Source organism: Cricetulus griseus, chromosome 5 (assembly GCF_003668045.3).
Source record: "Cricetulus griseus strain 17A/GY chromosome 5, alternate assembly CriGri-PICRH-1.0, whole genome shotgun sequence".
In the NCBI taxonomy this organism is placed as follows: Eukaryota; Metazoa; Chordata; class Mammalia; order Rodentia; family Cricetidae; genus Cricetulus; species Cricetulus griseus.
This window is the reverse complement of record NC_048598.1, coordinates 26,887,922-26,914,568: the sequence shown is the minus strand read 5'-3', so window position 1 is coordinate 26,914,568 and position 26,647 is coordinate 26,887,922. Positions and strand designations below refer to the sequence as shown.

Here is a 26,647-nt window from a genome sequence, read left to right as displayed (position 1 = left end):
CATCAGGGGATCTAACCCTTTTCTGGATTCTGAGGGCAAACACATACACACAAGAAAAAGCAAATCTCTAAATATAAATAAGATGAGCTGAGTGGTGGTGGTGCACTCCTTTAATCCCAGCACTTGGGAGGCAGAGGCTGTCAGATCTCCAAGTTCGAGGCCAGTCTGATCTACAGAGTGAGTTCCAGGACAGCTAAAGTTGCACAGAGAAACTCTGTCTCAAAAATAAAAAAAAAAAGTAAGTAAGCAAATAAATAAATAAATAAATAAATAAGAAATATGATTGAGGGAAGCTCTCAATGTGGGCTTCTGGCTTCTAAGTGCACACATACAAGCACATGTAAGCACATGTACACACACAAAGATGTATTCACACATATATACATACACAAAGAATGGAGTGTAATACATTGTCAATTAAGCTAAAACCTATCATAAGGAAGAAAAATCTAACACTGAGACATTTTCTAACATTGAAGTTGATAAGAAAGAAATGACAAAGAGCAGGTTTGTGTTCAAGATGTGTTATTACACTCAAGGACAATGAGTTTGAATCTGTCTTGTAGCCTCCAAACTATGCTGTCCAGAAGTAACTTTAAATCTTTGGAAGGATGGCCTAGGAACACTTAGGGTCTGTGTCTCCTAAATCACTGAGTTTCCTAAAATGTGAAGATGTCCTAACATACTTTCAACTTCCACCTACCTGTGCTCTGTGGACACATTGAGAACTTCAAATTTTGTCTCTAATGGATATAAAATATCCAAGGAGGGGGCTAGAAAGATGATTCTGTGGTTGAGAGTGCATGCTGCTCTTGCAAAGGCCCTGGGTTCCATTTCCAGCACCTGCATGGTTGGCTTACAGCCCCTGTAACTCCAGTTCCTGGGGGTCTGACACTGTCTTCTGGCCTCCAATGCACACAGTGAACATGTCCCGATACAGGCTCTCACTCATAAGTAAAAAAAAAAATTTAAAGTGCCTAAGAAAGGGCTAGGGATGTAGCTTGGTGGTAGAGCAAGTTGTTGAGCATTCTTGGGGGCCCTGGGTTTAGGCCCCAGAACACACACACACACACACACACACACACACACACACACACACACACACACACACACAGCACACCAAAAGTAAAATCAGAAGGCCAGAAATACATGAACTCAGGCTGAGATGAAGAGTTGGGACTGGTGCTCTGGGCTCTTTGACCCTTGCTAATGCAATAGAGATGAGTAATGCAATGTGGGTCATGAGTACAAATGAAACCCTTCGACAGATAGGGAGGAGAGCCTTAGGCTTAACTGAGCAGGTCCAGGGAAAAGAAGAGCCAGTGAAAACAGAGAGGCAGCTAGAGAAGTCTTCAAAGCACAAAAGCAAGGAACGGAAGACCTGACTACTGTGGCCTCTTGTACCTTCACCTCACACATCTTTGTCACCCTTTAACACTAAACCAGAATACCCCAAAATCTGTCATTATTCATGTCATATAGATGGACCATAGAAACTGCATCTTGTATATTCCCAGCATGAGGGCTATCTACAAACTGGGTACTCAGCAATTAACTTCTTTTGACTTGGCTTAGGTTTCCACGTGCAAGAATTGTAGCCCTGGACAGTGGCCTCCCTCTAGAATGGATGCGATAATGGTAGATAACTAGTGTCCCGTTGTGTGCTTCCTACCCGTAGAGATCTCCCTGGTCCAGCTGGACAGCATGAGCCTTTCCCATCAGATGCTGGTGAGATGTGCCGCCATCATCGGCCTAACCTTCACCACTGAGCTATTGTTTGAGATCCTCCCCTGCTGGAACATGAAGACCATGATCAAGGCCCTGGCCACCCTAGTGGAATCAAATGTTTTTGATTGCTTCCGGAGTAGAAAAGATCTTCAACTAGCCCTAAAGCAAAACGTGGCCACATTAGAGGTGCACTATCGCTCTTTGTCCCTGAATCCCAATGAGGGATTAGGTGAGTAGCAACTGGAAAACCTCTGCCTTTCCCCCTTGGTTAGAAGCATGTCTAGATGAAAGGCTAAGAGGCTTGGAGATGTAGTGGAAGATAGAACTAGTGTGGCATGCGCAATGCCCTAGGTTCAATCCCTAGTGCCACAAAAATTTTATTTTTTTTTTTAAAAAAAAAAAAAAAACCTACCATAACTAAAGAGCTGGTATGTGTTAGGAAGGAGCAGCTGCCTGGCTAAAGAGCCCTTCCTTCTCCTTCTAGGTCGTTGTGAAGAGGAGCTCCGGGAAATGGAAGGAGAGGTGATCGAGTGCCGTATCCTTCGCTTCTGCAGACCGATAATGCAGAAAACGGCCTATGAATTGTGGCTTAAGGACCAGAAGAAAGTCTTGCATTTGAAATGCGCCCGCTTTTTGGAGGAAAGTGCCCATCGATGCAACCACTGCAGGAATAGGGACTTCATTCCTTACCACCACTTCATAGTGGACATTCGACTCAACACTTTGGATATGCATACCGTCAAGAAGATGGCAAAGTCTCAAGGATTTAAAAGTAAAATTTACTTCACTTCTAATCAATCCCAACTTGTGCTGGGAAGCCCTGGAGAATCAAATCTCTATGGATTGGGTCAGGACCTTAAAGCCTTCAATACTCCCGGGGTTTGGGACACAAGCCATGTGATAGGCTCATGGGGCAGGGAAGAGCTGGCAATGCATAAGGAATGGCAGAGTCCATCTCACTGTGACTTCCACACAGAGCTTTGGCAAATGAGTAGCTGCTCGGAAATCAAAATGTCTCACAGCAAGGGTTGGAGTCCAGTAAGATGGCATGTGGGCCTTCCCTGAGCCTTGGAGGAGTCAAAACAGATAACCTGTTTAGGGCTGAACACTCCACAGTCATTTCTGAGTACTTTATCCAGTTTTGAGTCTCTACATTAATCATTACCTACTGTAACCGGAAGCTCCCCTGACCAAGGCTGAGAGCAACGCTAATTTATGGGGTATAAGCAGAAATATTTAGATGCCATTTTGACACCATGTGGCACATATGTCCACTCATGCAAGTAAATAATGTAAAAGAAGAGGGTCCATCTTTAAGTTTAGAATCTTAGAGTGAAGTCTTCCAAGGGCTTAGGCGCACAGAAGATGGTTCATCAGTGGCAGGTCGTATGCTACCAGGGCAAATAAGATGTCAGGGAAATGTATACAATGTACACGATTGTTACTGAGTGCTGACTACTATCATTTATTATCCTCGACATTACATTTTTTTCAAAATTGAAAATACATTTATTACCATTACAAAACTAAACTGATTATTGTACATGCCTGTGATCCCAACACTTGGAAGATGGAGGCAGGAAGATCAGGAGTTTGAGATCATGTTAGATAGCAAGTATAAAGCCAGCCTAGACTCCAGGAGACCTTGTCTCAGAGAAAACTAGGTATATGCACATACATATACATATAATGCTACTGACATTAAAATCTGTTCCAAAAAATCAGGACACAGTGAGTGCTGCCATCTAAAGTGAGGTTCTGAGTGAAGCTGCACGGGTCACAAAGGACTGATAAGAGTTCAAGACGGGTAGGGTTCTTGCGCAGTGTGTTAAGAACCATGGCAAAGCTCTGCACGCAGGCTGATGGTCACACAAGTCAGGAATATAAGGACAAGAGCACAGACTCTTCAAATTGCATTTCTATGAACTAAAAGATCTCTTAAGGTATGTGGAGGCCGAGGCAAGAGGATGGAGAACAGGGAGCCAGCCTGGATTATATAGTAAAACTCTGTCTTCAACAAAATAAAGCAAAACACATCTATGAAATTACATTTTTTTAAAGCTGCTATCCTTGGAGCCCAAGGAACTAGGCTAGCTCTGCCACTGTGCTGCTCTGAGATAGGTTGCTTTCCAACTTAGGAGTCATTCTTCTCCTCATGGAACTTTCTAACCTACTGAAGTCTCATTAGACAAACATTGTCTAATTCAAGATTTTATCTCCTTTAGCTATCGTTTAGAGTACTTCATTAGAGTATCTATATTTCCTCGGCCATGTAGGCAGAGTGTTTGCCTAACACATACAAAACCCTGAGTTTGAATCTTAGCACTGAAGGCCCACAATTCTAATTCTTGGGTGTTGAAGGCAGGAGGAGGAGAAGTTGAAAGGTTATCCTTGGCTTCTACAAATTGAGTTCAAGGCCAGCCTGGGCTACATGAGCCCCCATCTCAAACAAAACAAAACAACCTACGTGTGTGTGTGTGTGTGTGTGTGTGTGTGTGTGTGTGTGTGTGTGTGTGTGTATTTAAATTTCTATTTATTCACTACACATTAATGTTACTTCTTTATGATTGTTAAAGTGTAGTTTTAATTATTGCGTGTTAAATAGGTCAGGATGGTACTAGCAGCTATAACAAACCAGCATTTCAGCAAGTCAGCACAGTAGGATAGGACTTTATTTACCTACCTTTGTAATAAGCCACTGAAATTTTGACAAGTGGCCTGGCAGACAGCTACAGACTTGGGCTCCTCCTAGTTGGTGTTTTGCTTTCCTTTGGCTGTTCAGAGCTAGTTGCTTTCCTGTCTAAGGAAAGAACAGAGTAGAAGCCCATTGACTTCAGAAGTGACACCCATCATTCATGATCTGATTCTACCTGAGAAAAGAACCATGTGGCTTTTTCTAAGCTGAGGTGCCTAGGGGTGGGGGTGGGGGTGAGGGATAGTGACAGACTGGGAAATGTGGTTCTTTTCTGGGTAAAAGGGATAAGAGTCTTTGGTGGATGACATGTCTCATTTGCTCAATTATTTTCTAGCTGAAGAGGAAGTCACCTCTACTAAATCAGAGCACCCTAGGAAATACAAATTCCCTGAGAATCTCAGGTATGCACATGTGTAGTTTTTTTAAGATTTTATTTATTTATTATGTATACAACATTCTGCTTCCATGTATATCTGCACATCAGAAGAGGGCACCAGATCTCATTACAGATGGTTGTGAGCCACCACATGGTTGCTGGGAATTGAACTCAGGACCTCTGGAAGAGCAGTCGGTGCTCTTAACCATTGAGCCATCTCTCCAGCCCCCCACATGTGTAGTTTTTAAGAGATAGAACAGAAGCTATTGTCATGAAATCACTCTTGGGGTCACTTCTGGATCAGCCCTTTAGGCCTCTTAAGTACATAGAAAAACTGGTAGGGGCTGCATGGTGCATCTGGCCAGTGAGCAACACTGGATTTTGTTAGTCTTCAAAGATAATTTCATATCAAAATCTATGCCATGTCTATAATTTATTGATGATCTATTTATTTTATATTTAAACAGTGATACAGAAGTAAGGGAAATAGTATTGCATTTCTTTGACAACATTATCATAAGGATGAGGTCCTCTCAGGAAGACGTCATCCCTCTGGAATCATGTCAGTGTGAGGAGCTGCTGCAGATCGTCCTCTTGCCACTGGCCCAACATTTTGTAGCCTTAGAAGAGAACAACAAAGCCCTGTACTACTTCTTAGAAGTTGCATCTGCTTATCTCATCCTGGGTGACAACTATAAAGTAAGCTGTGGTCCTACACCTCTTCCTCTTCCACGGCTAAGACTCAGACACACAGCCAGAGTCCAGCTCCTGTGTGCTTTTATATGACTCCATGTCCATCCCTGCCAGCAGCTCTTTCCTTAGAAAGACCACATCGCTGAGAAAGGAGAGATGGTCTCAGATTGAGGAAAGAGTTAGAGCAATTTCAAGTACCATCAATGTCTTAGTCAACATTCTATCGCTGTGAAGAGACACCATGGCCACAGCAACTCTTATAAAGGAAAGCATTTAATTTGGGGATTGCTTAACAGGTTCAGAAGTTTAGTTCATTGTCATCATGGTGGGAAGCATGGTAGCACACAGGCAGACAGCAGGAAAAAGAGAGCCACTGAGCCTGGCTTGAGATTCTGAAACTCCAAAGCCCACCTCCAATGATACACTTTCTCCAACAAGGCCAAGCCTCCTAATAGTGCCACTCCCTAATGACCAAGTATTCAAACCTATGCGTCTATGGGAGCCATTCCTGTTCAAACCCCTGCACTCATCGTGCAGCCTGTGCCTGGCATGGTGGCACATGCCTTCAATGCCAGCACTTGGGAAGTAGAAGCAGAATTATCAGGATCTATTCAAGGCCAGATTCAGCTATATGGCAAGTTCATGGCCACCTAAGATACACAAGACTCTGTCTTGAAGAAAAGTAATTAATAATTGATTAATACCAAGCATAGTGGTATACTTTGGGATCTGAGGCAGGAGAATCACAAACTTGAAGTCAGCCTAAGCTACATAGTAAGTTCAATACCAGCCTAGGCTACAAAGCAAATCTTTCATTAATTAATGAAATGTCGCCACTTTTGACATTGTCTACCTTAGAGAGAGGAAAATGGACTTATATGTAAGTGATTTGGGTTTACTCTTAGTATAAATGTTTCATTTTCACCACAGTCTTCCTAAGTAACACCCCAGTAGTTGTCCAACAGTGCTTTAGAGTACAGAATACCTATAGGTTTCCTGGCTGATGTGAATTTGATTTTAGTCCTGTAGCCCTCAGAGGCTCACTCACTTTTGTCTCCATGTAGTGTGGCTAAACCATCACACCAGAGCAATAGATAACACTTCCCTAGGAAAACTAGGTTTCCATGTCAACATTCCCCTAGAACTGAGGTAATTACATGCATATAATGAAACAAAAAGAGGTAATTGCTAAATCTATCAGAGGTAGACATGAAATGAAAATACCCACCCAGCTTCTGTTTGGAGGCCCAGTATAACCAGTGGAACCAGGCACAGGGATGAGCTGGGGCCTGAGGTGGCTCCTGCTTCCCTTGCTTCAGTAGTGTATTAGGCAAGTCACCTTCTGTTACAAGTCACCACTTCTGTTTTCTTTGCTGGTTGGTTGCAGGCATACACGTATTTGTGTGAGGGAGAAAGGCTACTGAAAACTATGTCAAATGAAGATTCTTGGAGTCAGACCTTTGAATATGCTACATTTTACAGTCTCAAAGGTCAGGTAAGGCACCACTGAAGGCATAAAGTTGTCATTTTATGTCTGAGTCCCAAGACAGTCCACAGGAGCAGTAGAAGGCATCTGAATATATTCTATATCCCCCTCTCACCTGCTGCCACACATATCCCTGCCCAAGATTCTAGAACCCCAAGCTTCTTGACTCAATACTTTCTTGCTATAACTTGGTTTCTTTCCTACCAAGTAGGCTGACATCTTTATGAAATGTCTTTGTAACAGTGCACTGGATGAGTAAATATACCCTTATATGATACACAGCTCAAGCCAAACCCTACTCTGCAGTCTTCCTTGAACAGGCACCCAATAAACATTTTTCTCATTTATTTTTAATATGTCAAAGCACATGAAGATTTTGCTCCTGGGTCACAGTTCAGCTTTTAGATAAGTATTTCTCCAAATTTACTGTTGGAACACACAGACTAAGTCTAGAACACACTGACTAAGTCTAGAGCACACCAGCTAAATCTAAAAAAGAATGCTTTTCCTTCCTCCCTTTCCATCTCCCTTAGGTCTGTTTTAATATGGGGCAGATGGTACTTGCCAAGAAAATGCTGAGGAAGGCACTGAAACTTCTCAACCAAATGTTTCCTTCCAACTTTATCAGCCTGCTTTTCCAATCACATGTTGAAAAGAACAGACTCTCCCACTTACTGAGCCAGCATCCCCAGGAGGGTTCGCTGCCAGGGTAAGGAAAGGAGCTGGGGAAAGCTGAGGGTCTTGTTTCCATTCCTCAAATGAGAGCAGCATCTGCACAGCATGAGTCTGTCCTCACAGCCTGCTGCTCCAGTAGTTCAAACACTCCTGTTTGATCTGATCACTTATAGAATGGGGTGGCGACAGACATGGTAAGGGCTTGCTGGCCAGGGCCAGGGTTCCCAGAGCACTTCACAAGTAGCTTTTGTCAAAGAATTCCAGGTGATAAAACATGGGATTCCTTTACAAAGTGTCTTAGTTAGGTTTCTATTGCTATGAAGAGATACCATGGCCATGGCAACTCTTATGAAGGAAAAACACAAAGTGAACCCCGATTCTCCTTCTTACTCATACAATGACTCCTATGAATCCAGAGTCAGATATGAGAACCAGTGCTGTGTTCCTTAGACTCTCAGCTACAAGCCCTCCTTTCATGAATTCCTAAGATACTAAATATTATTCTTACCTCAAAGAAAACTAGCAGGGCTTAAGGACATCTGTCAACGGACAAACTTCCCTAATCTTCTATAAATTTGATAAGGGTCACATTAAGGATGGGTGGTCATTAATTTAAAATGTAGCTAAGATTTGGTCTATAAATGAACTATAAAAAAATGATTGAAGGGCTGAAAGATGTCTCAGCAGTTAAGATGTTTGCTGAACAATCATAAAGATTAGAGTTTGAACCCCAGTACACATTGTTGTGCCCAAGTCGCGAAGTTCCCCAAAGACAACCAGTGAGACAAACCCACCAAACTGCAAAAGCAAGATTTATTGTTCTATCCAACCGTGGCAGGGACCTGGTCTAGTTAGCTGACTCAGCAGCCACCAGAGGAAGTGCCTTCCTTGTCTACTGCTGGGGTATTTGAAGGCAAAAACTGTAGGGTTACATCAGCAGGTGTGGAGAGGTATGGGTCAGCTCTTGATTGGTTGATATTTGAGAACAATTAGGGGAATTTTTTTAAAGTCTTATTTTGGCATGCAAGACTTGTTTGCTAGTTATTCTCATTGGTCGTTGCTGGGAACATTCTGTAGTTTCTGAGGTTTTGTTTCTTGCAGATGGACTGGTACACACGGTTTCCAGGAACTAAGCATCCTGGAGACTAAGGGGGGGAGGGTTTGGCCTGTCCTGGAGTCCCTTTGTGATGTATGCTGAGTCAGAGGCCTACATGTCTTTTCTGCACCTGTCACAGCTGCTAAAGCAGGGGGCTGGGTGAGGGTCTGGTCCCTTCAATATAGTAAGCCATGTATTGATGAGCATGGCAGCAAGCATGAGGTGTGTGGGAGAAACTGCTAAGAGCTCACATTTTTAACCATAAACAGGAAACAGAGAGTGAACTCAGTATGGCACCAAAACCAGCCCCCAGCAACATACTTCCTCCAGGAAGGTCACATTCCAACTAATTGGGGACCAAGTACTCAAATGCCAGAGCCTGTGAGGGGCGTTCTCGTTCAAACCACTACACCATGCATCCCAAGAGTGCTTGTAACTCCAGTTACTGACATACTTTTATGCATATGCATAGGTGTGGGTATCCCATGTGCCTATAAAACATACAAAATAAGCAAATAAATAAAACAAATATTAGAAAGAAAGTAATAATGGAGCTGGTAGCACCGGCCTGTAATCTTGGCACTTTGGGAGACAGAGGCAGGACAGCACCTCTGAGGTATTTGGAACTAACCTGCTTCACTTTTACGAAGCACATTTTCTTCCTTATTAAATGGAGACCATGCTATCTATTTTGTGATGACATGGGTTTGTTTTTAAATGAATACTTTTCCTACATGTATGCCTGTGTGCCATGTGTATGTCTGGTGCCCACTAGCGTCAGACTAAGGTGTTGGATCCCCTGCATCTATATTTAGGTTGGTCTTGAGTTATCATTCGGGTGCTAGGAATTAAACCCGGGTCCTCAGCAACAAGTACTCTTAAAAACTGAGCTATCTCCCCCACCCCATAACATAGTTTAGATAAGAACACTTGCTCTTGTCAAGTATCATTAATTAAATGAAGCTAGTTAAAGGCACATGGATGTCACTCATCACATTTGAGTCTACAGGAAAGGAGGGGATGACTTGACCCCATTTTACACGGAAGGTGAGATTCAGACAGTTAATCCAATGTAACCTACTTAAATGCTTCATAAAAATGATCATGATCTCCAGTCATGGGTCAGGCCTCCAGCTCAGGTAAGGGCTCTGGGAAGAACTGCAGGAGGGCACAGGGAGCCTGAGCACATGAACCCGACAGTGACGAAACCCCCTCTGTCCATCTGCAATCCTTGTGGCAGGAAGAAACTGGCACAACTTTACCTGCAAGCCTCCTGCTTCTCCTTGCTGTGGAAGATCTACAGCTTTAATTTCTTTTTCCACTACAAGTATTATGGTCATCTGGCAGCGATGATGCAAATGAATTCCTCCCTGGAAACTCAACATGATTTTCAGGTATGTTCGTAGCTGTCCTTGAAATTGCTGAATCTCATTTAGAGAACAGCAAACCTTCTAACCAAAGCCAATGGGAACTGAAAAATCACACTGTTATAATGGAAGCCTCTCTGGCTGGGTGGTTTTGCCAGCAGCTAACAAACATTTTGGCTCCAGATGACTACATGGTCAGAAATCATTAAAGAGTCAAACAGCTTTTACTTTTGTGGGTCGGAATTGGTATTATAGGACACAAAGTGAGAAAAATTGAAATTCTTAAAGACAGCAGTAATAAGTATATATCAACATAACATTTGCATTAAAAAACAGCAGCAAAATACAATGAGAAGTGTGGCATTGTATTATTTTTATAAAATCTTAATTTTTTGTTTTATAGATTCACTGTATTTTTTTGGGGGGGGTCTTATTTTGTTTTGTTTGAGACAGGGTTTCTCTGCATAGCCCTGGTTGTCCTAGAGCTTGCTCTGTAGACCAGATTGGACTTGAACTCACAGAGATCCACTTACCTCTGCCTCCCAAATGCTGGGATTAAAGGTGTGTGCCTCCATGCCAGGCTTGCATGTCTTATTTTGTTTGAAGAAGATACATGTTTGTTTATTTGAGACAGGCCCCATTCCAGCTTGCATCATCTTGAGTACTGGAATTACAGGTGTGTGCCCCAGGTCTGCTTAGATAATTAGATGTTTACGTCGCCTTCACTGAGGTGCAGTATCACATATGGTGCTCTGGAAACCTCAGTAGTATACCCAGAGAGTGAGAGTTACAGAAGCTTAGTGCAAAGGTTAGTTAGTTCTCTTTCAAAAGATGGGATCAAGCTGTGGACAGCTTAAGGTAACAGAAGGACCAGATGAGAACCCAGAGAGTGGCTTCCAGACCACACCCATCCTCAGTGTGACCACCAGTAAGACACACAGGCAAGCCACACAGCCTCTGAGCTTTATATTTGCCCCACAGCATGAAACAATTGAACACTCTTCTCTTGGTACACATTCAAGGAGTCAGAGACTGTTGCTGCTGTAGAATTTTCATTTGCCCACCACCATGCTTGGCCATGCTTCCTTTGTGGGAGCATTTTGCATGTTCACACCAGGGATTTGTAATTTGCAAAGAAGAACTTTGTGATTTAACAAACACCTAGAGACTTGCCTTTGACAGAATTTGAGGAATTCCAGGAAGAAAAGTCCTCCTGGAAAAAGTCCTAAAAAGCCTCCCCTGTACAATCACACCCCAACATAAAATACTTGGACTATTAGAAAATCTATTATTAGTCTGGTCTCATGTATTTTTCAAAGAAGTTTATACAAAGCAGTTTATACAATATGTATTACGTATGCATTTATGAGTGCATGTATATATGAATGTGTGCCTGTGTATATGTACGTGTGTGTTCATATGCATGTGTGTATAAACTGATTCTTCAGAAGGAATTCTTTTGTCCTTGCTTTTCTCTAAGCATATTCTGAGGTAACTTTCTCATTTTAAAGATTTGATTAAAGAGTAAGCAACTTCTCAAGTCTCCGATTATGTTTTAAATTACTTCTTACTTTATCAAGCTAACCAAACTATTACAACATTTCTTATGCATTACAAAAGCAATGCATAAGAAACGATAATTCGGGCTGGAGAGATGGCTCAGAGGTTAAGAGCACTGGCTGCTCTTCCAGAGGCCCTGAGTTCAATTCCCAGCAACCACATGGTGGCTCACAACCATCCGTTATGAGATCTGGTGCCCTCTTCTGGTGTGCAGATATACATGGAAGAAGAATGTTGTATACGTAATAAATAAATAAAAATCTTAAAAAAAAAAGAAACGGTAATTCTTATCTCTCAAATACTCCCTCAACCTTAACATAACTACTTACTGTGTAGACTTGATTGCACCTGCTCAGTTTTGTGCTGTATGGTCGTTTATCCACACATGTAAACTATTGTTTGTATTTCATTTGAAGACTGTATACAAGTGAGGCCATGAAGCCTATCCTGGAAGACCCAGGAAGTAGGTGGCAGACACCTAGTTTGATTACTGCACCTAAGTCCATGGCACTGGCCCAATGACTAGCTGCAGTCCAGTGGTAGGCGTTGAGTCTTTCACCTTGGAATTCTTCCTCAGTTTCCCTCCTCCTCTCTCTATTGCTACCCTTACAGATCATCAAGGCTTTTCTGGACTATTCACTGTACCACCATTTGGCTGGATACCAGGGATTGTGGTACAAATATGAAATCCTGGTTGTGGAGCAGCTCCTGAACCTCCCCATGAAAGCTGAGGCCATCGAAACCATAGCTTATGTGGCTGACACCCTGGGCCATATCAAGTTCTTAATGGGTCATCTGGACTTGGCCATTGAGTTAGGTAAATGCTAGCCAGGCAAGAAAGGGCATAAAGTTACATGTAATAACCCCCAAATACACCACAATTGCTTTCTTCCCAGGCTCCCGAGCCCATAGGATGTGGTCACTTCTCCGGAATCCCAACAAATACCATATGGTTCTCTGCAGACTGAGTAAATCTCTCTTCTTGAAAAGCAGGTATTTGTCCTAAAGCATTTTCCAAAGTTAGGAGTCTCCTTCCCTTCCTGTCGCTGTGATAAAACACTGCCAAAAAGCAGAAGGGTTGGTGGTAGTTATTCCGGTTTACACTTGCAGGTCACGGTCCATCACTGAGGAAATTCAGGGCAGAAACTCAAGCAGGAACCTGTACAGAAACCATACCTTGTTGCTGGTTTGCACTCTTTTCCTTCTCCAGTCCAGAATTAGCTAGCTTTTAGAACCAGAGATGGTGCCTCCCCCAGTAGGCTGGACACTCCATCAATTAATAATCAAGACAATCCCCCACAGATATGCCCACAGGTCAAAATGATCTAGGCAATCCCTCAATCAGGAAGCTTTCCTCCCAGATGACTCTAGGCTACTGGGATGGCAATTAAAGCTAACTAGAACAGGAAGCTGTCTGGGGGGTTCTGGCTTATTTCACCCTGACCATAGCATAGGAAAGGAAGCACAGTTTATAGCAAGATAATGTAACACCTGATAACTGTCAGCTTTTACCTATCATTGTTACTTTTTCCCCCCATTCATTTTTTTTTGTTGTTATTTTTTGTTTTGTTTTTGTTTTTGTTTTTTGAGATAGGGTTTCTCTATGTGACCTTGGCTGTCCTGAAACTCACTTTGTAGATCAGGGTGACCTTGAACTCATAGAGATCCACCTGCCTCTGCCTCCTGAGTGCTGGGATTAATCCACCATACCAGGCTCCTGTTAATTCTTTTAATGGGGTACTTCTGTGTTCATCAGCTCTGATCTGGCTGCTCTGGCCAGGGACAGAAGGGCAATCCATCACACCTATTGTGGGAGTTAGGTCTGCATCCCTGCCAGGTACAAGGAAATTAGAAAAGCATTGTGCATGCCCAAAGAACAGAAACAAAGACTTGAAGATGCTGGCCAATTTGGCCTGATGTCAGCCCCCTGATATGGAGGAGCCCTAAAAGAACAGTTTGGGGGATCCAGTTGGAGACTTAGGTTCTAATTCTGAGAAAGGGAAGGTTTGGAGTCTGTTTTTTTTTGTTTGTTTGTTGTTTTTCGAGACAGGTTTTCTCTGTGCTGTCTGGAACTCGATCTGTAAACCAGGCTGGCCTTGAACTCACAGAGATCCACCATCTTCTTTCTCCCAAGTACTAGGATTAAAGGGGTATGCCACCCCCTCAGTTGAAGTCTGTTTTAAGAGTTGTATTTATAGTTGGGTGGCCTCTAATCCCAGCACTCAGGTGGCAGAGACAGGTGGATCTCTGTGAGTTCGAGGCCAGCCTGGTCTATAGAGTGAGTTCCAGGATGGGCTCCAAAGCTACAGAGAAATCCCCATCTTGAAAAACAAAAACAAACAAAAAGAGTTGTATTTGTTTCTGAATTACTGTTTATGACCAAGACTAACCTAGACCAGTTCCCAACTCCATCCTTTGCTCTCACTGCTTTTTAATCCCACTACCCATTCTGTTCCACAGGTACAAGCATTTGGTCCAGGTACTAGGATGGTTATGGGACCTTTCTGTAACAGAGGAGCACATCTTCAGCAAGGCATTTTTCTATTTTGTCTGTTTGGACATCATGCTTTATTCTGGTAAGCATGGAATTTATTCTGGCTTCAGAATTAAAAGAAATAGGGTTGGATGCCCATACTGGAATGATGAGGCAGTTCTCAGGGCTTTGGGGCCACCTAGTTGGTGTTCAGGAATGGAGAGAGCCTGGTGATGTGATTCAAGGAGCTGTGTCACAATTACCAGAATTACCAGTGAATGCTGGGTGCACATCTTTAGTCACAATACTTGAGAGGTAGAGGCAGGCAGAGCTCTGAGTGTTCAGAGCTAGCCTCGTCTATATAGTGAATTCCAGGACAGCCAGGGGGTGAGGTGCGGAGAACAGTAAAACAAGGGATAATAAAATCTGGAGGAAGCTTGTAGGTCTGAGCCGTCAGGTCAATTTCTGAACGAGTGTTGTCACTGGAATTGTTTTTATAATGTGCCTTTTACTAGGAGTATTTAATTTTTGCAAGGTTTACTTAAGACTTCATGTTGAAAAACATGTCCAACACATGGCCTGAAGGCTACATAGCTATGAGTGTGGCCTGTCCTTTTTGGTCTTTGTTGCTGTGATAAAACACTATGATCAATAGCAACTTGGGGGAGGACAGGATGTATTTTACCTTAAAGGTTAAATTCTATTATTAGGGAAAGTCAGGGCAGGAACTCAAGTTAGGAACCTAGAGGCAGGATCTGAAGCAGAGGCCATGGAGGGGTGCTGCTCATTGACCTGTTCTTCTGGCTTGCTTAGCCTGTTTTCTTATACAACCCCAGACCACCCATCACAATGAGCTGGACCCTCCCACGTCAATGCTTACAGGACTGATGGAGGCATGTCCTCAATTGAGGTTCCCTCTTCCTAGATGACTCTAGCTTATGTCAAGGTGACAGAAAACTAACCAGCACATGGCCCAACATAAAACTGTAAAGTTACTTAAAACTTTATGAGACCTTCTTTTGTAACTTGGTTGTCTGATTCCTGAGCGTGGACATTGTCGGTGACAATGTGTTGCTATGTGAAAGTTTTGACATGCCTACAAGTATTGGCTTGTTGAGAACAGTTATAGCCATTAGTAGCAGTTGGTAATGTCAACACAAAAACACAACTCTCGCTGTGTCTATTCTGGAGCCAAGTACGAGCGATGATGGCCCAGGAACGCAATACCATGGTCCAACATGAGCCAGTTCCTTGAACTCTTTTATAATAATATTACAAGGAGGGTTATAAATCAAGATGCTTTTCAAATATATAGGTGGGAACATCAGAGAGACCCATTACAGGAAAGTGGACAAGTCTCGGCTATAGATAGGCCTCAGATGTTGTCTGATAACACTCTCAGCTTTTTAAGGTTCAAGTTGGTAGAAGCTGGTGGTCTGCTAAGAATATTCTAAAAGATTTTTATATGTCAGTCACAGATTTCTGGGTCCGACACAGAAGTGGGCAAGGTGCTAAAGATAGTCCAAGATAGATTACATTCCATCTCTGGACCTGCAACATACCAACTTCTCTTTATCACTGAAGTTCTATCCCCCAATCAGCCTCTGCGATCATCTTATTTCAAGGAACCCTCAATCACAGTGATCTGGAAAAACAAGTTCTTTCCCAACAACTTCTAAATAGTACTGAGGAGGAGGTGGTCCTCATGTTAAACCGGAGAGACCAATCAGGGCTTTGTTTGCCACACATGATTCACAAAGTGGAGACACACATTGCTGCTAATAAAGGACCTATGGTTGAAAACAAGTGAGGCTTCCTGGACTGCCAGGGCTTCTTGTAGTAGCTGAAGTGGTCTCTTCTATGGAATCGGGCTGTGTATCCATAAGAATCCACAATATAGCTGGGATTCAGCAAACACAGGCCAATGCAGCGATGTGACTGCTACAGCCCACAGGACCCTTTGAATACCTAAAGTGACCAGATCCTGTGTTCTCTGCACTGGGAAGTTCTACTGGGGAACTAAAGACCAGAAAGACCCTACGCCCACCCCCATGCCATGCTTACACTGCAAGATCACTCTGCTTCTCTCTTTTCCAGGCTTCATTTACAGAACATTTGAAGAATGTTTGGAATTTATACACCACAACGAAGACAACAGAATCCTCAGGTTCCAGAGTGGACTCCTCCTGGGACTTTACTCCTCCATAGCTGTCTGGTAACAATGTGTTACATATAATTTCATTTCTTTTTTTTTTTTTTTTTTTGGTTTTTCCAGACAGGGTTTCTCCGTGGCTTTGGAGGCTATTCTGGAACTAGCTCTTGTAGACCAGGCTGGTCTCGAACTCACAGAGATCCACCTGCCTCTTCCTCCTGAGTGCTGGGATTAAAGGCGTGCGCCACCAACGCCCAGCTAAAGTGAAATAAGAAAGAGTTCAGTGAAACTCTTTAAAAGAAAGAAAATGTATTCATAGTTTACATCCAATATGTATACTATGTATACATAGTTACACCAGCTTAAAGGTGCCAGGGAGTATTTATGGAGAAAGCCTCCTGAGGAATCCTCTAGAAACCTTCAGCCAAGGACAGAAAAGTAGTTCTGTCCACTTGTCTCAGTGGCACAGCAATACAAAGCTTACTGCATAGACAGCTCTGGTGGCCAGGAGTGTTGTAGCAGTGGTTTCTGTGAGCCTAAGAGAACAGCTATGAGGCATGGGGAAGAGTTGCACTGTAAGTGTAACAACTATTTACACTCAGTTACATTTCGGATGGTATTTTCAGCAACCCAGTGATGATGCAGGAAGATATGCATGGGGGTTTTCAAATGCTGCACCATTTTATGTAAGAGTTTTGAACATCTGTGAATTTGAGCATCTGTGGGCTGGGGGCATCCTGGCACTGAGGGGCTATTGAAGGACAATTCTACCAATTTCTAATGAGTGCTATGGTTGGGGCACATGAAGAAATAGCACCACTTGCCCACATACACCTGCCCAGATCTAAAAGATGGGAAAAATGTTATTTTGAGGTGGTGACGTTGGAGAACATGGGCTATTTAATATCTGCAGGGAATAACACTTAAAGATCCAGCATTAGACCTAATTACTTGGCTGTGGAAGGTTCTAGAAACCTTGGGTTTCCCATCAGGGAAGGCCTCTTTCTGTTCCATGTCCGAGAAGCTCAATGCCATGTTCCCTGTCAGCTCCACTGGTTCTTAGGATGGAGACGGCACAGGTACTGAGGTACTGAGGTGTGCTTATCTCAATCTCTCCCAAGTCACCAACCAACCAAGTCAGACCTGGGAATCCACAGGTGACACTGGCCCTTCCACAGGCCACTCTGAGTACTGCTTGGCCCGCCTCTCTTTGCAACTGGGGCAGCATCTTCAAGCCTGAAGTGTGTGTGATCTGTCTCACTTCCTAGAGTCTAAGGAGAACAGCACTTGATGTGTGCTCTTGAGGGCTCTGCTCCTCCGGAATCATATTCTTCTACCCTTCACCAGATCCGCATCACCTACCATTCTGCTGCATCAGACAGGAGGCAGGCAGAGGGCCAAAGTACTGAAAGTTGACATCCAGAGAAATCGCTCAGGAAACCAGCCCACCTGGAGAGACATACTGATTCTCATTTCTTCCCTGGTGGTGCAGGTATGCCAGACTTCAGGAATGGGACAACTTCGACAAGTATTCCAATAGAGCCAAAAGTCTGGTGACACGAAGGACCCCAACAGTTCTTTACTATGAAGGAATCTCTAGGTACATGGAAGGGCAAGCTCTCTACCTTCAGAAGCAAATAGAAGAGCAGGTTGAGAACGCACAGGACAGTGGTGTTGAGCTCCTCAAGGTGAGGCCTGCGCCCTGCTTTCCAGCACAAATCTCTCCTCTAGTGGAGCCCCATCTACCTCCTGGCTGACTGTCCTCTCATTACAGAATTTGCACATATTTATGCTAAAAATGTTTTCAAGACAACCCTCCTAAAAACTTAGAAAAATGGGGGCGGGGATGCACAGAGATGGCTCAGCAGGTAAAGATATTCGCTGCCCAACCTGATGACCAGAATTGGATCCAGGAGACCTACATGGTAGAAGTAGAGAACCAACTCCTTAAAGTAGTTCTTTGACCTCTGCATATATATTGCAGCAATGTGAGTGCACACAATCACATGCACGCACATACACACACACACACACACACACACACACACACACACACACACATTCACACTTATACAATAAATGTAATGAAATTTTAAATTAAAAAAGCTCACAAATTGTAACTACTCTACTTAGAAATCGTACTGATAGTCTATCTGATATCGAATTTCAACAAATGGAAATACATGTGTGAACATAGGCAGGGAAAACATGAGTAGTGGCATCATTTAGTGTATACAATCAGTGGCTGACTTCCCACCGGTAGATTGTTTTGCATATTACTGTTTTGTTTGTGTGTTTGTTTTAAGGGATTTCACATGTGATTCCTTCACTGTCCTCCAAATTCATGATTTCAAGACACCCCTTTGTGTGGGAACTGATGCTTAGTCTAGCCATGCTCTCAGCCTATAGTTCTTTTATTTAAGCTGCTTTTACATTTGATGTGTGTGTGAGAGAGAGACAGAGACAGAGACAGAGAAGAGCTTGCTCCTGCTACAATGAGCCTGTGGAGACCAGAGAACAACTTGAAAGCAGTTCTTTCCTTCCACTGTGGCTCCCCAGGTATGGAGCTCAGGTTCTCTGGTGATGAGTGCTGTTTACCCACTGGGCCATCTCACAGGCCCTATTTAAATTCTGTTATCTGAGCTTGAGTTAAGGACATATTCATGACAAATTTCTCCACCTGAGATCTTTGGTGTCCAATTTTTTGAAATGATTTACTTCAGGATTCATTGTAGAACAGATAATCTCAGTTGCTGATACCCCACATCTCTCCATGTGACTGAGTTCAGATCACATTGATTCCTAAACTATCACACCCAGAGATACTACAGATCTGCAGGATATGCCAAACGTCTAAGGTCAAAAGTCAGACTAGGCAGTCTACAATATTTTATGAACTGACTTGCAGTTCCTTCCCACAAACCTAGGAAATAATGGCTCATTCCCATGAGTCAAGAAAACCACAGGTACAGTATAAGGTATTTCCAGTGATGTGTGGTTCCTGGGGAAGCTATAGGGATAGGATTCAATAGTAAGATTTTAAGCTTGTGACGCCATACCAGGTTTGCTTTTTCTTCCTTCCTTCCTTCCTTCCTTCCTTCCTTCCTTCCTTCCTTCCTTCCTTCCTTCTTTCCTTCCTTCCCTTCTATCTTTCTTTCTTTCTTTTTCTTCCTTCCTTCCCCTCTCCCCTTCCTTCCTTCCTTCTTTATATCATCTATCTATCTATCTATCTATCTATCTATCTATCTATCTATCTATCTATCTATCAACCTACCTACCTACCTACCTACCTACCTACCTACTTACTTATTTGATACAGGGTCTCTCTATGTAACCCCAGCCTTCCTGGAACTTGCTATGTAGACCAGACTGACCTCAAATTTACAGAGATCCTTTTGACTCTGTCTCCCAAGTGCTGGGGAAAGGTTTGTGCCACCACACTCTTGACTGTTGCCATGCTTTTTAGATGTCGGTTCTGGGGATTGAACTCATGCTGACAAGCACTTCACATCTGAGCCATCTGTATCTCCTGGTTATATTTGTTATTTGTCTTCTCTAGGCCTTAGAGAACCTTGTGGGTCAAAATACCACTGGCCCCGTCTTCTACCCAAGGCTCTACCATCTGATGGCTTATGTCTGCATACTAATGGGTGATGGGCACAGTTGTGACTTCTTCTTGAACACAGCCTTGGAGCTTTCTGAGACACAAGGGAACTTGCTGGAGAAATGCTGGCTGAGCATGAGCAAGGTATGTACCATCAATCACCAGGCCACAGTGGGTGTTGGGGTTATATATGTGAGGGTGCTCACCCTTCTGAGGAAGCAACAGAACCCACTTCTCAGTTGGGTTTTAGGAAGCATGGGCAGTCATTGTCTTAGTTCATTCGGGATCCTGAGAAGTTTACTGCCCACAGTTTTACAGGCTGGCCAGTCTAAGACCATGGTACTAGAATTCAAAATCTGATGAGGATGATTTCCTCTTTGGTGGTGCCTCTGGCTGTGCCCCCATCAGTGGCAGAAGGAGCTGGAGCCAGAGACACAGCCCCACTCTGCCACTTGCCACCTGAAGAATTCCCTACAGAGACTTCCACTCAGTGGAAGCTGGGATTCTTGATACTGCTGCTGGAAATAATTTGAGGCTAAATCCACAAATCAAAATACAGCCGGGTTTATTAAGAAGAGGCTTAAAAACAGGTTTAAGCATGGGCATTAACAGTGCTCACAACAATGATCACACACACACAAATTAGTGTGAGCTTTTCAAGAGAGAATCATATATTTCATGATTCTGGTGGCTCCTGAAATTGCATTGTCCAAAGGTGGTTCCTGGAGACATCTGTGTTGGATTTCATGACACCATCTGTCACAAGGACTACACAAGGATGCTAAGACTTTTTTTTTATTGCAAATGATGTTTATGATTTTTTCCCCCCGAGGTTTCCTGAAACCTGAAGCTTCACAGCTAGGGAAGGAACAAAGCCATATTCGAAGTTCCTTGTCGGGCTTCAGCATGGATGGTTACTATTTTAGTATTCATATTTAAGATACTTGTATGGAAGAGTGTGGAGGACCTTGTCTCTATGTAGGGAACTCCACAGCTTATTTGTTAATTGAACAGGTATTCCTAACTTCAACCAGACCCTAGAGCAGTGGTTCTCACCCTTCCTAATGCCGCAACCTTTTGTGGTGACCCCAAGCATAAAATTAATTTGTTGCTATTTCATAACTGTAATTTTGCTAGTTGTGAGTTATAAATTTCTGAAGGTCTTAGGTGACTCCTGCGAAAGAGTCGTGCGACTCTTGTGAAAAGATCACTGGATTCCCCAAAGGGTCTACGCCTACATCTGTGAACCACTGCTGTAGAGTGAGGGGCCCCTCCCTTTTCGGTGTTCTCTTAATCTTCCCTGTATTTCTAGTCTCCCTACTTTTTGCCTGTCTAAAGAATGGAAGGGAGGAAGTTGTTCCCTCATACTCTTTTGTAAGGACATAAATCCCAAAGCCCTCAGAACCCAATCACCCTGACTTTCAATACTATCACCTTAGGGGTTGGGCTCGAACATGTGGATTGCGGGGGAATATACACACACTCCAGCCACAGTAATCGCGGCAGACCTTACCTAAAGAGGGTCTGTATCCAGAGCTCAGGGCTATGTGCTGCTGCTTCTTCTTCAGACATTTCCCTCTTGCAAACCCCCTCAGCATGGTCTCTCTCCCCATCTCTGTGACTCCTTCCATTTTCCTTTTACTTCCATGGCTGTTCACATGGAAATACTTTAAAGGTCAAACTCAGGCTCAGCACCCAGCAGGATACTTTGAAACAAGTGACGACATGTGCAATTATGTGTGCATATTTGAAGATGCATCGAAGTTCTACTAATTTGGACAACAAAAATATTTTTATCAATCGTGCATGTTAATGCATGCCTATAACACTTGGGAGGTGAAGTCAGGAGGATCAGGAGTTCAAGCTCATCCTCAGCTGCACGGAGAGAATTCAAGGCCAGCTTTGGTTGCATGAAACCATCTCAGAAAAACAAAACAAGAAAGAGATAAGAGAAACAAAGCAAAAGTTAAAAAAAAAAAAAAAAGCCAGGCAGTGGTGGTGCACGCCTTTAATACCAGCACTTGGGAGGCAGAGGCAGGTAGATCTCTGTGAGTTTGAAGCCAGCCTGGTCTACAAAGCAAATTCCAGGACAGCCAGGAATTTACACAGAGAAACCCTGTCTCAAAAAGCCAAAAAGGAAAGAAAAAAATCATTTTTGCCTGTGGAGTCCCATGTTTTTAAAAGCTCAAAGGAGCCATGTGTGGCAGTACAACTTTATAAATTTCAGCTCTCCGGGCACAGAGGCAGGAGAATCAGCCTATGTTCAAGGTTATCCCAGCCGAGGCTGCACAGTAAGACCCTATCTCAAAAGAAACATGCTCAGGACACATTACCATTTCTGGAATCTGGTGGGAATCTAGTCGGTCTTCCACACGCCAAGAGCACTGACTAGGCCTTTGTTCTTTTTCCTTCCTCTCAGGAATGGTGGTACTCAGCCTCCGAGTTGATTGGAGATCATTGGCTTCAGACGGTCTTGAGTCTTCCATCATGGGATAAAATCGTATCAGGCAGCGTACCCCTTCAGGATGTTCAAAAGAACAAATTCCTGATGAGAGTTAATATCCTGGACAATCCTTTCTAATAATTCATGAACAAGAACAAAGATTGCAGTAAGAGCCATTTTTTTTTTCTTTTTTGCCATGGTCCATTATTGTCCTTTCTGCTCCTCCTGGAACCAGACACCTGGATTCCTTCCTAGCGGGTCAGCACCTGTTGGCACAGGTTGGCACCTGACTCGCTTTAGCTTTACACAGCTGCCTTTGCCTTCTCAGGCTGTTTGTTTGACCTGTGGTGCTCAGCCCATGAAAATGCAATCATATCGACATCACGGGCCAGAGGGGTTCAGGTGTCCCTGTATGAGGGATTGACAGAGACTTGCAGTCCCAACAGAAGCAGAGCTCATTAGGGGACAGTGCTCTTCCACCCAGGAGGAACTCGGGCGCAAGCAAGAAAGTTTAGTAGCTCCAAGGGCAGCACAAAGGATTCGGGCTTCCCCACATATCTTGCTGATACACAGTTCTACATACAATGTTGTGCCTTTCATCAGCACCTTTACCCAGGGTGGGTATGTTTTAGTAGCATAATAAGCAAGGGTCATGTTTGGACACTGGCTTTTGCTGTAGCGGCAGAAGAGTTGGTTTTAGTTGGCCTCACTTGGAAGGTGTTTCCAGCTTTCAGAAGGCTTTAGGAATCTTCCAGCCCTCAGCCTGTCCATTCTCCTGCCTTTATGAGAAATACTGATATCAAGGTAATGTGATGTCTTGTGTTGCACGCTAGCACACACACACACACACACACACACACACACACACACACACAAACACATGCACACATGCGTGTGCGCACTTGATGCCAGGGGGTCAGAAGAAATGTTATGGAGTTGGTTCTGTCCTCCCACTGTACGTGGTTCCAGGGATCGACCTCAGTTTGCTCAGTGGCTTGAAGTAGACACTGCTAATGTCAAATCCCTGTGACGGTCTCAACTGGCAGGATTAGAAAGAACACAGTTTGCAAAGCCCAAGTGCAGCTTCCAGAGCCATGGGGATGCCCCACCAGCATCTCACATCTGCAGAAATAAATGCTTCAAGTGGAAACAGTAATTTTGATGTGGGTATATCTTACATGCTCCAAGTTTATAAACATGTTTTTAAAAAGGCATTCAATTCACAATAATATTCATCTTTATTCCCCAGACATAAAGGCAAGACTGTGCATCTTTTCCCCTGATAATATAACATAGCTAGGTTTCACGGAGAGGAGGTGGGACAGACCCCTGTGGTCTCACATGGTTAGCCACAGAGCCTGGCAAGCTGGTGTCCGAGGAAGGGAGCCAGGCTAGGACGTGAGACCACAGGGCTCTGACAGTAGTCCTGCCACAAGCACTCAGTTTTGCTGTAGTTCCCACATTTCAATACACAGGAGGGACAAATAAGGTAGAGAAGGTTGAAAAGGTTCTCACTTCAAAAGGGATAAGAGTTGGCTTATTCTGGAGCCAAATACAGGTGACACATGGCCTGGGAACACAGTTTTCCATGGCCAGCAGATGGCAGCACTGGATTTTGCTGTAGCCTTAGGAACCTTTTCCTGCAGGGCTCCAAGCCCTTGTCTCTGACCTGCAGCCTCTACTACCTACAGGAAACATCCAGCAATTCTGGAGCAGCCGGTACAGAATTATTTTTCAGGATGAGATAGATCATCCATGATGACTTTAGAAATATCGAAGAGAAACACCATGACCTTTTGAAGGTTTTTATTTTCTTTTTTCTTTTTTTTCATGAGCCCTTGAACCTCACCTACTCTGAACTCCTGTAGGGCTAAGGTGCTGTCTTCACTGTCTAGCATTAAGCCCAGAGCTAGACATATAATAGGTGTTCAGGAGCTATCTATCAACTAATGGATGTATGAAGAACATTTGATTTTGTTTTTTTCTCATAGAAGCCCTAGGAACCTAATGTTTTTTGAGAGAGTGAACTGGATGACCTCAAGAAGATGAATAGGAATTATTTAACATCAGTGTATTAGCCAGGCCCCATACCAGGGATAGAGTGATGAGCAAGAAATAGTCAAACCCATACTTCCTGACTTAGACCTGAAAAACTCATTGGACCCCATCCAGTTGCTGAGTCTGTGCCCTTGGATGAAGATGTTTGTGTCTCAGTTTCCTGGTTTGTAAAATAGGGATAATAGCTTCTGCATAAGGCGTTTCATAAGGTGGCTGGTTGTGTGTGTTAATGCTGGTTAAGCACTCAGAATTTTGTCCAGGGAGCAAATAGGCAGTTAAAATACAGAGCAATGGAGAAGCCTGGCACACATCCTGCTGTGGTTTTTAGAAGGCTGGTGAAAGCTAGCCGGGAGGAGGTTTAAGTAAGGAAGGAGAAGGCCTTTGCAGTCACAGCATTTGGTCCTGGAGCTGTTTTGGAGGTCTGGAGCACTGGGTCCTCCCAGCTGGTTTGGAGGAGACCCACTGAGCAAACAGGTGAGCAAGTGATACTTAGGAACATCATGCCAGCCTTGTGGGCCATCTGGCTTAGGGGCTAGGACCCACCAACGCAGGATGACAACTGAAGAAGTATGTGGACCACATTGCTGTTTTAGGAAGTCTATGGTTCCTATATGAGCTACTATATGGTTCCTATATGAGATGTCCTACCATTTAGGTGGATTCCTAGCCTGAGGCCACCCAGATTTCACCACTCTAGGACTGAAAGAGATCTGGGGCAAGATCAGGTACATCACAATACAAATCAGAATGAGGGTAGCCTGCAAAAGAGAAGGGACTGGAATCTAGGTCAAGGGTGTTGATCTGTGGGTTGGATCACAGGAGAGAGAAGACACTGAAATCAGAGGTGGGCTTTTCAGTAAGGGTGCCTGAATGACCAGTTACAGAGGCCAAATGAACTGAGGTCTAGGAAGTTGCCAGCATCATGCCTGTGCTCGCTAGTTACACTTCCCCTGCATTCCCAGCCCCTGATTGTCAACCCTAGATCCCACCTCCCTCAAGTTGCTTTACTCACATTCCTGGCACCATCTTCGTGACACTTCCATCTGTAGTAACCCCGATGGGCTTTCTCTTGACACACTACAGTTCAGCCTGGAACTATGCAATCAGACTGATCTCCAGCTCAAAGAAATCCTCCTGCCTGAGCTTCCTGAATGCTGGGATTACAAGTGTGAGCTGACTCACCTGGCTGTTCCTGGCCACTCAGTATATTCTCTCGGTGCTCAAGAACATCTTCCTAAACATGTCTTCCCTTTACAGAGCCCTTTACAGCCCTCTCTCATCTTTGTTCTCACGGAAGCTAAAAGTCCAGTTCCTTTATGCATAACTCAACTCTGCAGTAAGTCCCATTATTAATTGGTTTCCCAATTTCAGATTTCCACCCTTTACCTGTGTAACTGACCAAATAAGCTTCCTAATGAGGGGGGAAAAAAATCCCCGTGCAGGACGGTGATAAAATTTCTAAACCTGTATTGTAAGGCTTTCAAGACCTTCCCCTAAATCCAGTGCGAGGTGGAGTGGAGAAGGAGTGGGGTAGGGATGGGTGGTGTCGGGGTGGGGCTGCGGCTGGGGGCGGAGTCTTGGGGTTAGTTCTGCCATCCGGAACAGCCCTCAACAGTTTTGGTTTTTCTACACCTGCTTTCCAGCTTTTCCGCCTGCAGGCTCTCTTCCACCTGCATAGGCGTGCAGCTGGGAGTCCTTGCTCACTGCGGCTCACCTCATGACTGCAGTTGGCTCTTTCCTCACTGCACTAATTGAGGGCTAGGTGCATGAAGGGAGGGGATTCCTCCATGCTCAACTTTGAGTCTCCGGCACTCAATATCAGATCAAGCACCAGATGGCCTTTGACGAGTTCTGTCTTGCTCGCTCGTGGTTGCTTCAGAGCCCTTTACAGTGTGTGGGAATAGGCGAGCAGGCTGAGTGAAGGAGTTTACTATGTCAAACCACCAGAAAGTGGCAGCTACCAACATCCCCACCCTCCAAACTCCATTCGAAGAGGAAGAGAGTGGAATTGTACATGTGAATTTTGCTTTCCTTGTTCTTTACATGGTTTTCCTTTGTAGCCCAGCTTAGCTTCTAAGTCATTGTATAACCTAGAAAGACCCCAAACACTTGGGACACGCTTCCTGCATCACTGAATGCTGGAATTAGACAAGAGTTATTGTGCCTGCTTTCTCCTTCTTTCTTATTTATTTACTTATTTGTCTGTCTAGAGTCAGTCTCACTATATGGCCCAGGCTGGCC

At 43.9% G+C, this 26,647-nt stretch overlaps 1 protein-coding gene across 1 annotated transcript in view; it reads left to right on the top strand.

The window, feature by feature from the left end:
- The window catches only part of Adcy10 (adenylate cyclase 10), a 76,091-nt gene extending 53,504 nt beyond the window's left edge, over positions 1 to 22,587 (top strand). The window contains exons 20-33 of the mRNA XM_035445662.1: positions 1,679 to 1,957; positions 2,213 to 2,500; positions 4,758 to 4,824; positions 5,267 to 5,498; positions 6,880 to 6,987; positions 7,512 to 7,687; positions 9,990 to 10,143; positions 12,289 to 12,493; positions 12,573 to 12,669; positions 14,137 to 14,252; positions 16,247 to 16,364; positions 17,794 to 17,989; positions 19,861 to 20,049; positions 22,325 to 22,587. Of these exons, the coding sequence (XP_035301553.1) occupies positions 1,679 to 1,957; positions 2,213 to 2,500; positions 4,758 to 4,824; positions 5,267 to 5,498; positions 6,880 to 6,987; positions 7,512 to 7,687; positions 9,990 to 10,143; positions 12,289 to 12,493; positions 12,573 to 12,669; positions 14,137 to 14,252; positions 16,247 to 16,364; positions 17,794 to 17,989; positions 19,861 to 20,049; positions 22,325 to 22,486 (2,387 nt within the window). The 3' untranslated portion in view covers positions 22,487 to 22,587. The remainder of the gene's footprint in view (positions 1 to 1,678; positions 1,958 to 2,212; positions 2,501 to 4,757; positions 4,825 to 5,266; positions 5,499 to 6,879; positions 6,988 to 7,511; positions 7,688 to 9,989; positions 10,144 to 12,288; positions 12,494 to 12,572; positions 12,670 to 14,136; positions 14,253 to 16,246; positions 16,365 to 17,793; positions 17,990 to 19,860; positions 20,050 to 22,324) is intronic.
- The last annotated feature ends 4,060 nt before the right edge of the window (positions 22,588 to 26,647 follow it).